Source organism: Aspergillus fumigatus, chromosome 5 (assembly GCF_000002655.1).
Source record: "Aspergillus fumigatus Af293 chromosome 5, whole genome shotgun sequence".
In the NCBI taxonomy this organism is placed as follows: Eukaryota; Fungi; Ascomycota; class Eurotiomycetes; order Eurotiales; family Aspergillaceae; genus Aspergillus; species Aspergillus fumigatus.
Genome location: NC_007198.1, coordinates 3,104,740 through 3,117,294, shown reverse-complemented (window position 1 = coordinate 3,117,294; position 12,555 = coordinate 3,104,740). Strand labels below are relative to the sequence as shown.

The following is a 12,555-nucleotide window of genomic DNA, read 5'->3' as shown; positions in this document are numbered from 1 at the left end:
AGCGCCGTGCTCTCTATGCTTTCAACCAAGAAGATCTCTGAATATGTACAGAATGCGAGAATTGAAAACTGGTTTGAACCCAAAATAAATACTGAGATTGTTGGAGGGAGAAAAAAAAGGAGCAGCAGGTAGTGGGTCAACAGTTGTGTAAGAGGAAAGCAGAGGTAGAAGGAGGTAGATAGATGCAAGTATCAGGCAGAAATCCCAATCCATCGTGGAGGGATTACATGCTCAGTGTCTTCTTCGAGGTCGTGCTCATCAAATTCGTAGGCTGTGAACCGATGCTGGATGCTTTTTCGTGGTGGTAACCAGATCCGCGCCCGGGTAGGGATGTCGTCCCGAAGCTTTCCGCTACGTCTCATATTCATTTCGAGGACCACCATGCGTAGAAAATCACTGTTCTCCCGCGGTTCTCGGGGACGTGAAAAGGCCGGATGCTCTGGATCGAATGGTAGTAATTCTCGACCTCGGCTTGCGGAGCCGGCGAGACGAAACCTGCCCTTGCGATCTCCATGGCCCCCTGAACGGTGATATGTCTGCAATTGGATCGACACTGGGCAGTTCCGAGAATCCAGGGTTTCATGTGGATAGTCTTGGTAAGCATACATTTCGGAGGGTGAAAACTGAATCGGGTTCAGATACCGCCTTAGGGCGGGCGATGGCGGCTCGTTCATGGGCGGAGGCCGTCGGTCATCCGTCATCTCCGGAGTAATATTGAACAAAGACCGCGTCAGAAAATCCTCTGGTTGTACAGACGGAGAAGCAAAGGTCGAAACGGTTTGAGCAGCGGACTTGATTGCTCGTAAGGAGGCTGTCAGATTCGATTTAAAGGAGGAGCCCAATCGAGGGAACGACCGAGATGGGCCAGGGGACTTGGAAGAGTTTGTTTCATTAAACAGGGGCTGTGAATCAGTCAGGCTCCAATCTGATTCCGACAGATCCCTTTCCAGCAGAGGATGGTCAAGAGCACAATCTTCTGGATGTGGTGGGCGGCGGTATCTTCTCTCAGAAGGGCTTCGCTGGCTTGCTGGGGTAGGCGGCACAGGAAGGCTAGATGGAGAATCCAAATCGTGATCTAAGGACGGCATCGATTCGAGCGACATAGATCTTCCAGAGAATGACGGTGTCTCAGGCTCGTAATCGCTGCCAACCACAGACTTTTCGCTCTCATCTGGAGGGCTAAGCAAAATGTCAAGCGCAGTGTTACCAGTCCCTTCTAGTAGATGATCATCTCTTGACTTGACCCCTTCCATCAGTAACCTGCTAAACTCCTGCACATGATCTCCGCGCGGTAGTTTCCGTGACTCTCGCACGCTCCAGGTGCGTCTGGGAACTGGAATCGCGGTGGCCTCTAGGATGGACGCAATGGATGTGGGTACCTGGCGATCGCGCAAAGCGGGCGAATGTGACCGGGGAGATATTGTCTTATTGCGGAGAGTCTTTGAACCATGCACTGTGTTGTTCTCAAGCCTTGATGTTACACGAGGTCCCTGTTTCGGAGGGATCACTACTGGGCTCGTAGCATGAGAGTTCGTGTCGCTGGGGAACTCGAGGCCGGAGACGACGTCCTGCGTCGTGAAAAAGGCCATGGTGGAGGTAGAGGTGGAGGTTAGCTGCGTATCCTTCTCATCCTGCCTGAACGGCTTTGGGGAAGATATGGAGCTAAAAAGAAAAGCCCTGGGGACCATCATCTTTATGGTTTGTTGTCAAGGCACAGTCCGGTGATAGGGTGATCTAGCCCTGACGAGGCACTTTGATCGAGTGTCTGAGCGAGATACATGGATGGTGAAGGAAGACAAGGACGAAAACGAGGTGAGATTGTAGGGACTCCCCCCAGGGAGTATACTTATTCGATGGTATATGTGTCGGTAGGGTCGGTATGTCTGTAGATGATTTGCGATAAGGATGTAAGGAAAACTGATCTGGTGACCGTTTGCGGGATAGCGGCCGTATGTGTCTGCAGGCACGCGACAAGGTAAACCTGACAGGTAGGACAGATGCAAATTGGCTAAAAGTGTATACAGTGTCCAAACCAGAAAGGGATCAAGTAGAAGGATGAAAGGAGAAGGACGGAAATGAAGTGGATTGAAAGGACTCCAGCACCATTAGAGTGTAATACTACCCTACTAGACGTCAGATGGGGACGAGGCAAAGGTGATCTTCTCCGGGCACCGAGCCCAATGGGACGTTTTGTGAAGATAAGAAGGGGAGTGGCTGCGTTTTCCTTGGGTCGTAATTCAGTGTAACACGCCACACTTGCCTTATTAGGCCTAGTCTAGAATTTGTTTTAGGAATAGAATGTACAGAATACGGTTAGCAGCCCAACAAACTGATGGAAATAGGAAAAGTGTTGCGTATGGTAACAACTGAGGGCTTCTTTACTTATGGAATTTTGGGCGGTAAGTGCGGACATTGCCGGTGATCCGGGCATGTTGAAAAATAACAGTGGTATGGTATCGTAATATATCCCCCCAGCAGCCACTTATAATCCAGAGATAGGGCTCTTTGTTTGTTTATCATCCGCCTGACTTCCGTCTCACCAGTAGAATGGTAACCGATCGATAATACCGGCTTGCCTTACCTTAGGTAGACTGTTTTGGAAACCCCACAGAAGTCAGAGAATATTCTATCTAAAATGATGACACTACGGAGTAGTTCAATACTAGGTACTGTACGGAGTAGCAGGAGAAGGTGCAAGTGGGGCAGGATATGATGGCTCAGCATAACACTGTCACTTCATGACTTCTGATTTCTCTTCTTTTCCTGTTCTCTGTTCTCTATCTGTATCTAAGAACCACTACTATGAATCATCGAATTCTCCCGTCAGATCATCAACTTCCTTTGCGTACGTGTCAGTACCTTACCTTGCCAGCAGTTGCCTAGGTACCTACTTCCAGAATGTAATGCGTATTGGTATAATACCAACTGTCGTGTGCTGCACCTGTTACAGTTATCAACCTACAGTACCTTAGTCCTTTGTAAGTCAAGAATACCAAAGTCGATAAGAATACGGGGACGCATAGTGCCTTGAAAGGCATAACCTAAACAATACAAAAGATAAGAGAGCTCGCCATGTGAAGACAATGATCATGCATACCTGTAAGCAGCACCCAGTATTAATGAGACACCTTCAGCAAAGTGAAGATCACATGATTCATATTCTCCCCTCCCCTTTGGGCCTTTTGGCCGCTTGGAGCAAGATGCATGCATAAAGCTCCTAATACTTCCTCAATTCAAACGCAAAAACCATATAAACGATTCCTTTGTGCTACCTCAATTGATTACCATCCTAAAGGGCCATGAAGTGAGATAGATATTTTTCTACATGAGTGCTGAGCTGACTCGTCTCAAATCTGAGGCTTGATCGCGGGGCTGAGCAATTCACATGGAAGAATCCATCCTAACAACGATTATCCGTAAACTCCGACCAATCCAGCCCTGAGGCTATGACGAAATATAAGTGAGCGCTTCCCCGCAGTTCACTAAACCAGCTCCAATACACATCGCAATGTTTAGATCATCTTCTTATTCCTCCTCCTCGTCCTCGCAAACCTCTTTTCGCAGAGTATTAAAAGCACCGGGCCGTCCGATCGCTGTACGGACCGAATATGTCACAGATTCAAGGACACTTTTGGTCGTGAGACCGCAAGGTGACAGTCTTCAAGAGCGTATAAGATTGAGGATAGCGATGGGGTGACCTTGTTCACTGCCACGGGTCGTAAATTCAGTGTTCGCGCCTGTCGTGAATTCTGGGATGCTTCTGGATTGCCTCTGTTCGAGCTGCATAGGAAGATGTCGCTCAAAAATACTTGGTCCGTCACGCTACCAGGAAGCAAGCATGCAAATATAGCCACAGCCAGCGCAGGATGGTCTGTCGGTGACTTCAAGATTACTTTCCAGAATAGAGCAGCCGTTGAGTCGAAAAAGGAGGAGGAAAAAATACTCACGTTAGAGGTTGAAAAATATGGGAACGCTCTAGCTTCATTCGATGTCGTGGATGGGGACAGGAAGGTTGCCGAGATTCGCGAAAGTATACCTCACAATGAGAAATTGGCCTTGCTGCCGAGTTCGAAGAAGGGCTATCGACCCGTTCTGGATGTGACCGTTCTACCAGGAGTAGACTTGTCTCTTGTAAGACATGTTATCCATATACCTAGAGTACCATGATTGACCCTACCTACAGATCGCAATCATTACAGTTATGGCGTCGGACTGGGTTTTTAGCTCGAACTACTAGATCGTTCCTCAACAAGCCGCCCAAACCATTCGCGATCTTCGTTGAATCGTCGTGACGCTCACGAACACAGACGCGGATTGGTCTGGGATCACTGATCTCAGTTTATGGGGGACGGCTCAAGACTCACCTTTCGGTCGTTACGGTATATGAAGCGATTCTGACTCGGCATGTACCCATCGGTACCTTATGCTGGATGATTTCACGGCCACAGATACCCTGTCCGCTTTGGACGCAGAATTGCACTTACGAGCCTCCCTTTGCCGCCAAAGGGATGTGATGAAGTTCAGTATTCTAAATGAAGATCACGATTATGTAAAGTTCGATGGCATTGGAGATGAAAGTACAGCAGTATACTCTCTAGTATATTCGATCTCATTTGATCGCTAATCTGCTATGACACGTTCCAGAATTCTAGACCTACCTTAATCAGAAAGGTAAGATGCCTGTATAAACACCCAAATATGGATGTATTCGCACTTCCTCTCCGTTGTAAGCTAACCTGGAATACCAGACGTAATTTTCGGTTTTAGCTCCAAAGTCCAAATGAGGTAGGTTGTTTTTAAAGAGTACCTAAGGAGGTACCTAACTGGTGCCGTATCAAACTGCGGTGAGTAGGTGCCAATGTTTAAATTTTTATCAAATTCTCTTAGAGGAGAACTCCATATGGTAATCTCGAAATATTAGAATCACAACAGTTTCTTATAAGTAAAGCTATACGTAGATATTACTGTGGCTGGGAAGTAACACACTATTAATGGTAACATATCATGGTCCACTCAGGTACTGAGGTAGTGGAAGAATCCTCCAGTACGAAAGGCACTTTTCTAACAGGATTCAGAGAAATCTCCTAATTGAAAGAGGATTGTTAAGTTGATGTGATAGACGAAGAGGGAGTCTTTTTGTTCGAGAGTACTGTGTGCTCTTGAAAAATGCTATGTCAACATCTGAATTCTCAATATTCCCTGCCCCGCGTTGTCAGTCAAACAATCCACATTTGGTAAGACAGATGATCTGCGACTGGAAGTTAGATTGGACCGTCAGATGCGAATGGTACAGACTTTGCTTGTGCCGAGAGCTATTATGCCCCTGGTGTGATGCTTGGGATGCGCACATTCATCCATTATTGATTGTCGTCGGTTTATAACCTCAGATCTCGGCAGATCACAGCTTCAGAAACCCATTCGCTGTGATTGGCCAATCCGAGTATCTGATCGAAGCGCCAAATCCTCATTTTCAGGGGTCTTACTGGCTTCAAACAACATGAGGTTCGATTCAAACCGGCTATCAGTGTTGATATTCAACAAAATGATTGCAATGTATTTAACTACGAGCGAATTCTCTTCGCATTCGTCACCATTTGCTCAACATCCTCAGAATGACAGATATCCCAGTTGTTGACCTACTTGCGCCAGGCGAGCCTTAGTCAGCCCTTCTTATCGCCCACTTCGAGGCGGCGGCGGCGGCGGCGGCAGTGAGCTTCACTGTGGTCCAGAACTAGAGCTTCTCTGGATGTTATCACTCCAGGGTCGTTTTATCTCGTCTCTGGCTTCTGTCCAATCAAGCTCTGTCTCAGAGGCTCTTATCATTTTTCCCTTTCAGCGCAGTGATCCCAGTTTGATGTCTGGACCCATCCTCCACGATCCCGCCTCCACTGCGGGTCGAAACCCCATGGTGTGATCACACGCTGTTTACGGAGTACATTCAATTCTATCCGCAATTTGCGACCTGTGAGTATACCCAGATGAATATGGGCACGAAGTTTGCGTGTGTAAATCTGCAATCGCAATCAAAGCGATGGAGTTCAGGCTCCGAGTCGCTTCTAACTGCTCCCCGACTTAACATGCATGTTCTGATGTTTCTCCAACCATTTCAGGTTCGGTCAACACCTTAAACGCATATCGATTGATACACCCATCATCCTGACGATTTCTGCTCAAGCAACTTCTGGGCTCCCTTCAGCGGCGGACACAGTATATCACCACCCGACATAAGCATGGTCTGCTTTGACTCGACAGTCCCTTTGAACGTTCCTGGTTGGATTTGCCAAACATGGAAGGGAATACTGCGGCGAATGCTCAGTCACTGAGCCCGGAACCTTCTGCTAGAGGACCTCGACAAAAATCGACCGGAAAAGCGAAGAGTGTGGATCCTGACAATGGTCCAACGTCAAAGAGACGCTGCGTAAGCACAGCCTGCATCGCTTGTCGGAGGAGGAAATCGAAGGTAATGAGCTGGCATTTTCGCTTAGTGCTGTATCTCCATCATATTCTTACCAAATTTCTACCAGTGCGATGGGAATCTGCCGAGCTGTGCCGCATGTTCATCCGTTTATCATACACCCTGTATGGAGAGCCCTAAAAAGGAGTGAAGAGGGAAAGAGAGTGGTGCTAACATGACCTCTAGGTGTTTACGATCCAAATTCTGATCACAGACGCAAGGGTGTGTACAAAAAGGACACAGCCAACCTCAGGACGAAAAATTCGACTTTACACACTTTGATCCAGGCACTGCTGAACTACGATGAAGAAGACGCTTTTGACTTAGTCCGGCAAATACGATCCTGTGACAGTTTGGAAGATGTGGCTGAATCGATCGTGAGCCGGGACAAAGGGCCCACACCTGGGGAGGTCTTCCCCAGCGGAGACGAGTCTTCGACGCATGAAGATCAATTTGTATCTACTTTGGCAGGAAGAATGGGGGAGCTTATGTTAGACGGTTCCCGTAAGTATATTGGAGGCACGTCCAACCTCATCTTTCTACCGTCAGGGTCAGACCTCAATGAGTTCGACTCGAGTCTGAAGGGCCGGCCGTTGGACCGCAGCCATGAGTACTCTGTCAGTCGGTGGACGAGAGTCACCGATGACGAGCAATTGATAAGTCACCTCATGACGATGTACTTCACCTGGCATTATCCCTTCTTCACCACTATCCCTAAAGATCTCTTTTACCGCGACTATGTCCGTGGTGTTTCCAGCCAATACTGCTCGTCATTACTAGTGAATGCGATGCTTGCTCTGGGCTGTCATTTTAGCTCATGGAAAGGAGCTCGGGCGGATCCGAGCAATTCTGCGACTGCAGGAGATCATTTCTTTAAGGAAGCCAAAAGGTTGGTTCTTGAGAATGACGAGCATGAGAATGCAAAGCTGTGCACCGTCCAAGCGTTGGCACTCCTATCAGTTAGAGAAGCTGGTTGCGGTCGCGAGGGCAAAGGTTGGGTTTACAGTGGCATGAGCTTCCGTATGGCGTTCGACCTAGGTCTAAATTTGGATTCCAACAGCCTGGGAACTCGTAAGCTTGCCGACGAAGAATTAGATGCACGACGAATCACATTTTGGGGCTGTTTCCTCTTTGATAAGTTTGTCCCCCCTTTTCAAATCACACTTTTTCGGGTGTATCTCTGACGAAGACAGGTGCTGGTCTAACTACCTTGGCCGCCAGCCTCAATTATTGACCTCGCAGGTTTGCGTGCCGAAGATCGATATCTTGCCTAATGAGGAGGCAGAGCTCTGGTCCCCATACACAGATTCTGGCCCGAGCCAGGACAACACACAACCTTCGCGGATCAGGACAGTTGCTTTACAGCTTGCCAAGCTCAGTGAGATCAGCGGCGATTTGCTTGTTTACTTCTATGACCCGAGCCCAACGGATAAGCCGCCAACAAAACAAGCGGATCTTAAAAAGCTCAGCGAGATACATACTAGACTTGAAGCCTGGAAGAAAGGCCTACCCAAGGAGTTGGAACCTCGAGAAGGCCAGCTTCCTCAGGTTCTTGTTATGCAGTAAGCAAGCAAGCACTCAGTCCACAATGAGACTCTGCCACTAATGATCGTTAATAGCATGTTTTACCAACTCCTCTTCATACACCTTTACCGCCCGTTCCTGAGATACACCAAATCCTCCTCTCCTCTTCCTCGGCATGTCTCTCCTCGCAGAATATGCACACAAGCCGCAGCCACCATATCGAAATTGCTGCGGATGTATAAACGCACATATGGCTTCAAACAAATAGTTAATGTCGCGGTCTATATTGCACATACTGCTTGCACTATCCATCTTCTCAATTTACCTGAAAAAAATGCACAGAGGGACTTAATTCACGGCCTCCGCAACTTAGACGAGATGGGCGAGAGCTGGCTCTGTGCTCGGCGCACGCTTCGTATTCTCGACATATCTGCCAATAACTGGCAGATTGAGTTGCCTACTGAAGCTTCGAGCGTCTTTGAGCAAACACACGCGAAATGGGGCCCTTGGGGCTCATGGGATCAAGCAGTATCCCCCTCGACGTCGGAAGAATCCCCACCGACCGTTTCGGTACAGCTTCCGTCTTCAGCTTCGGCTTACATACCACCAGCCCCAGGAGGAGCATCAATAACTCAACCTGGAGTTTCTCCTCAAAACCTTTCAACCTCAGCTTCATATCAAGGCAATCAACAATATCGTTCAGAAGTCTCTTTCCCAACGTCGTTATCCGCGATGCGAGCAGCTCATCGCTCTTTTACCGCTCAGATTTCACGAGCAGATGGGCCTCTACCGGAACCAACCTATCTTAGGCCTGTTCCTCATAGCTACCGACCAGTGCAGGCTTTCCCACTAACACAGCACGACGCTTGGTACAACGGTCAAGTGCGAACCTTCAGCACGGACAAGAACACCGCTTCGGCTACAGAGGCTTCTCCATTGACTGGTTTTGACGAGTCGGAGAATTTAGTGGAAGAGAGCCATGACTGGTGGTCCCGCAACCCCAATGCACTCTTAAGCATGGGGGCAGAAAATTGGGAGCAACGTCTGAACCCGAGCTTCACCGGGCCGGCTTCAAGCATGCGCTACGACACCAGCGTTCTCAACTCCGGACAGTCATCAGGACCGGACAGCACGCCGGGAGCACCACAGGCCTTCAGGTACCCCGTTGGTGTGCCTCCTAATCTGACCGAGTCGGAACAAGGTCCCAGCATCTCTGGATATAACAATATAGGTCTTCCGGGCGATTTCCAGCGATGATGTTCATGTTCATCTTGTATTACGAAGTGTACTATGTCATGGTTTGAGGTATCTTATTTATGATCTAGCGATGGGGTGGGCATTTTGAGTTTTTTTTTTTTTTTTCTCTTTGTCGCCATGAATGAGAAAGGATATCTATCCCAGTGTCTTTGGAGACGATAATAGTGAAATTCTCGAATCACTACTGTTATTGGCTATTTTCAATCTCGGTTTGCTCACGACCAACCATATACTGGACATAAAACACATATTGGTTCATACCCCGGTCATGAGCAGGACTACAATGAAATTTAATAATGCATAAAGGCTTAAATGACCTGAAGGGGAAAAAAAGTAGTCATTGATTGGGCCGGCCTATATAAAAATGTAAAAGGAATTCTTAGAAGGAAAGATAAGTGCATCACATGGTATCACTGCGCGCATTGTTAGTAAGCTCAGCGTGTCTCAAAGGAAAGGGGGAAAACCTCACCAGGAAATAATCAGCAACGGGTTTCTTCGCAGGCATGCCCCTCGTGTCCTGCGCGGCGGCCTCAAACACTCTGTACCTTCTACCGGGACTGACGACCCGTGAACCACCGCTGTCTACGCCTGAGACCCCATTACTCCGTCCATAATCACCGTTGCTTCTAGCAACTGTGCCCCCGTTACTTGTATCCTCGCCGAGCTCCAGTATTGCGGCTACGTTGCCACATCGGTAGCAGTAGTTAGGGGCTGACCAGACAGTGACGATCCCGCCGTCAAACATCTCCTTGTAGCCCTCCATGACGAGCTGGTGAGCTCTAGCGACCAAGGACAGGTCGTTCTTGTAATTAAACTGCTTCACGATGTCTCCACCAAACAAGAAGCCTGCACCACGCGGACTCAATCCCCACCCTTCGATTTCGTCCGGGTCTGACCAGAGCAAGTCGCACATGGCGCCCTCATGTGGGACTTCTTGTTTCCTGTCAATGAGGCGAATTTTATCCACTGTATCTATCAGCGGCGAAAGGCCGCCGTGCACGCAGAGCACAGCACCGGTCCGGCTGGTGTTGCTACCGGCTCCGTTGCCCGAAGCCCCAGTACCCGGGGCGCCAGATCTGGCGGGAGCCTGGCCAGGCACAGCGGAGATATCCCGTGGTGGGGAGAGGTTTCTGGAATCAGTCGACGCGTCCGAAGAAGATCGTTGCCGCCGTCTGTAAGTGCTCATTGTGACCTCCCCTCTTGAGTTAAGTACTTCCGTCTCCAGTTCCGCGCCATCAATCGGCATCGTGGACTGGGTGGTGTCGTTCATAGTTGAGCCGGTCGGTTCCAATTCCGAGCTGGCCCCAAGCACAAGTGCGCCCAGCGCCAGGTAATCAAACACCTCGCAACAATACCGCCACACATTGGCGCTGCCATACTTGCGAATGCATTCGTCGTAGAAGCCGTAGACGGTTGTGATCTGGCGAGACTCGTGGTTTCCACGGATCAAGGTGATGCGATCAGGATAGCGAACTTTGAGACACAGGAGAAGGAGAAATGACTCGAGAGAATAGAACCCGCGATCAACGAAGTCACCCATGAAGAGATAGTTGGTGTCGGGAACGTCGCCTCCGACGCGGAACAGTTCCATCAGATCGTGGAACTGGCCATGTATATCTCCGCATATTGTGACAGGAGCATCCACAGAAACAACGTTCCCTTCTTCTATCAAGATCTCTCGAGCTTTGTAGCAGAGTTCGCGGACTTCGGACTCGGGGATCAAACGGCAAGCGCGAAGCTGCGCGATCGCCCTGATGAAAGCAACCGAAGTCAGTGAGGGCCTTGGGGATTCATGGCAAGCAAAGTTCTTCAGGATTACCTGTCTAGATCACTCATAGTATTTTCGAACTAGAGGAAAAAGAATGGAAGGGATGATCAAGTCGGAGTGGCTGGTGACCAATCGGTGGGTCGTCCTAGAACCTAGGGAGGTCACGGAAAAATCGACTTGGCCAAGCCTGGGAGACCCAGGGAGTAAAGATTGAAAACAGAAGCGCTATATGCGGAGAAAATCAACAGTCATCTTCTTCGTAACCCATACGACGAGTGAAAGAAACAAGGGTGGATGCAAGTTGTTTGCACTGCAGACGAAGGGGGCCCTGTAGTAACAACAGCAAAGTCCTGTGGCGCGGTGACAACTTCCTGTGACTGAGCACTTTGGACCAATCACATCGCATGTAGATAAGATAAGATCCTGACTGTCAAGAGCAAAGGCCGAATCGAATCCAACTCAAAACTCGCACTCTTCGTCCGCTGCTCCGAGTGTTGCATTTCGGTGTCTCGCGCTTCAGCCACGCTGCCCATTGGAGAGAGCCATGTCTTTCTTGGGACATCTCTACCTTCCTAAGTGTTGATTCAACAACCTTAAATTGAGTAACGATAAGGTGAGTTGTTCGTCCCGCATGAGAAACCCCCGCTCGTTGCTCATGAGTCTTCACCATGTTAGCTCTGAACACCACCATCCTCTCCATGTCAATTCCATAGCGACGGTTCTGGTATCAATTGCTTCTTTTGAATCACATTTGAAAATGCCGCCTCATCTACATCCGCGGTCGCGGTCGACCATGTCTCTCTTTGCAGCGACACTCCTCGCATCACTCTTTGTCGTCGGCATACCGCACGTCTTCCCATGTCCCGCTCCGCGTCGTACGCTGGCCGATTCCGAAATGATTGTGACAGCCGATGGACAACAAATACAGAAATTTCGAAGGAAGAGGAGGAAAGACCCAAACATGCTCGAACAAGATGGGACGTCAATACACCAAATAAGGCCCCAGTCTTCAGATGAGGAGGTGTCGACATTCTTACAAATGGAGGAGGAAGCAGAACGCCTGGCCAATACAGGGAGAGAATGCCCTGTTCCTAAGCCCAAGGGCGTTTTGGGCCAATTGTTAGGATTTTCAACTGCCGAGGGGAAGCAGAAACAGCGGACTCTCGGGACTGAGTCGGTGACTGCCACAAACCAAGGAGGCTAATAATACAAATCGGTCCGCAATGGCCTTGGTGATCTTGTGTGATACAATTATAAACAAGGCGCAATGATTCCAGCAGGCCGTGCAATCTTCATACCCTTGTCCCACAAAAAAAACGGCACAATTGCCGACCTATACCCATGTACAGATAGTGTAGATATTAGCACTTGTATTCTGCTTTTATATTGATATACCTTTGAAATGATTGAATGACACCTTACCGAGTTTACTCTATATTTTCCCTCCTGTCCAATTGTTGGTTCTCCTGATAGCAGTTTCAATGGTCTTTCTAAGATACCCTCCACATCGTGTTTGGAGCTAAGCCGGAAAATGGCGAATATCATTGGCTCC

General features: G+C 48.8%; 6 protein-coding genes across 6 annotated transcripts; 4 read left to right on the top strand and 2 right to left on the bottom strand.

Annotated features, from left to right (window-relative positions):
- Positions 1 to 191: 191 nt before the first annotated feature.
- AFUA_5G12040 (uncharacterized protein) lies at positions 192 to 1,691 on the bottom strand (the record flags this gene model as incomplete). Its single annotated transcript, XM_748354.1, has 1 exon — positions 192 to 1,691. One exon carries the CDS (start codon positions 1,689 to 1,691, stop codon positions 192 to 194), a length of 1,500 nt encoding a protein of 499 aa, XP_753447.1.
- Positions 1,692 to 3,508: 1,817 nt separating this feature from the next.
- Positions 3,509 to 4,237, top strand: AFUA_5G12035 (uncharacterized protein; the record flags this gene model as incomplete). Its single annotated transcript, XM_001481462.1, has 3 exons — positions 3,509 to 3,693; positions 3,729 to 4,131; positions 4,184 to 4,237. 3 exons carry the CDS (start codon positions 3,509 to 3,511, stop codon positions 4,235 to 4,237), a joined length of 642 nt encoding a protein of 213 aa, XP_001481512.1.
- A 1,509-nt stretch (positions 4,238 to 5,746) lies between these two features.
- Positions 5,747 to 5,914, top strand: AFUA_5G12030 (uncharacterized protein; the record flags this gene model as incomplete). The annotated part of the gene is made up of 1 exon (XM_748355.2): positions 5,747 to 5,914. One exon carries the CDS (start codon positions 5,747 to 5,749, stop codon positions 5,912 to 5,914), a length of 168 nt encoding a protein of 55 aa, XP_753448.2.
- A 372-nt stretch (positions 5,915 to 6,286) lies between these two features.
- Positions 6,287 to 9,235, top strand: AFUA_5G12020 (putative C6 transcription factor (NirA); the record flags this gene model as incomplete). The annotated part of the gene is made up of 5 exons (XM_748356.1): positions 6,287 to 6,418; positions 6,525 to 6,579; positions 6,641 to 7,592; positions 7,648 to 8,016; positions 8,074 to 9,235. The coding sequence occupies 5 exons, from the start codon at positions 6,287 to 6,289 to the stop codon at positions 9,233 to 9,235; spliced, it is 2,670 nt and encodes an 889-aa protein (XP_753449.1).
- A 323-nt stretch (positions 9,236 to 9,558) lies between these two features.
- pphA (serine/threonine-protein phosphatase) lies at positions 9,559 to 11,425 on the bottom strand. The gene is made up of 3 exons (XM_077804859.1): positions 11,055 to 11,425; positions 9,705 to 10,986; positions 9,559 to 9,648 (listed from the first exon to the last, which is right to left on the bottom strand). The coding sequence occupies exons 1-3, from the start codon at positions 11,069 to 11,071 to the stop codon at positions 9,646 to 9,648; spliced, it is 1,302 nt and encodes a 433-aa protein (XP_077660995.1). The 5' UTR covers positions 11,072 to 11,425; the 3' UTR covers positions 9,559 to 9,645.
- A 189-nt stretch (positions 11,426 to 11,614) lies between these two features.
- AFUA_5G12000 (uncharacterized protein) lies at positions 11,615 to 12,439 on the top strand. The gene has a single exon (XM_748358.2). The coding sequence runs from the start codon at positions 11,635 to 11,637 to the stop codon at positions 12,205 to 12,207; it is 573 nt and encodes a 190-aa protein (XP_753451.1). The 5' UTR covers positions 11,615 to 11,634; the 3' UTR covers positions 12,208 to 12,439.
- The last annotated feature ends 116 nt before the right edge of the window (positions 12,440 to 12,555 follow it).

Bases quoted from the DNA above. Each gene is read 5' to 3' on its own strand.
- AFUA_5G12000 (XM_748358.2), top strand. From the start codon at position 11,635: ATGAGAAACCCCCGCTCGTTGCTCATGAGTCTTCACCATGTTAGCTCT.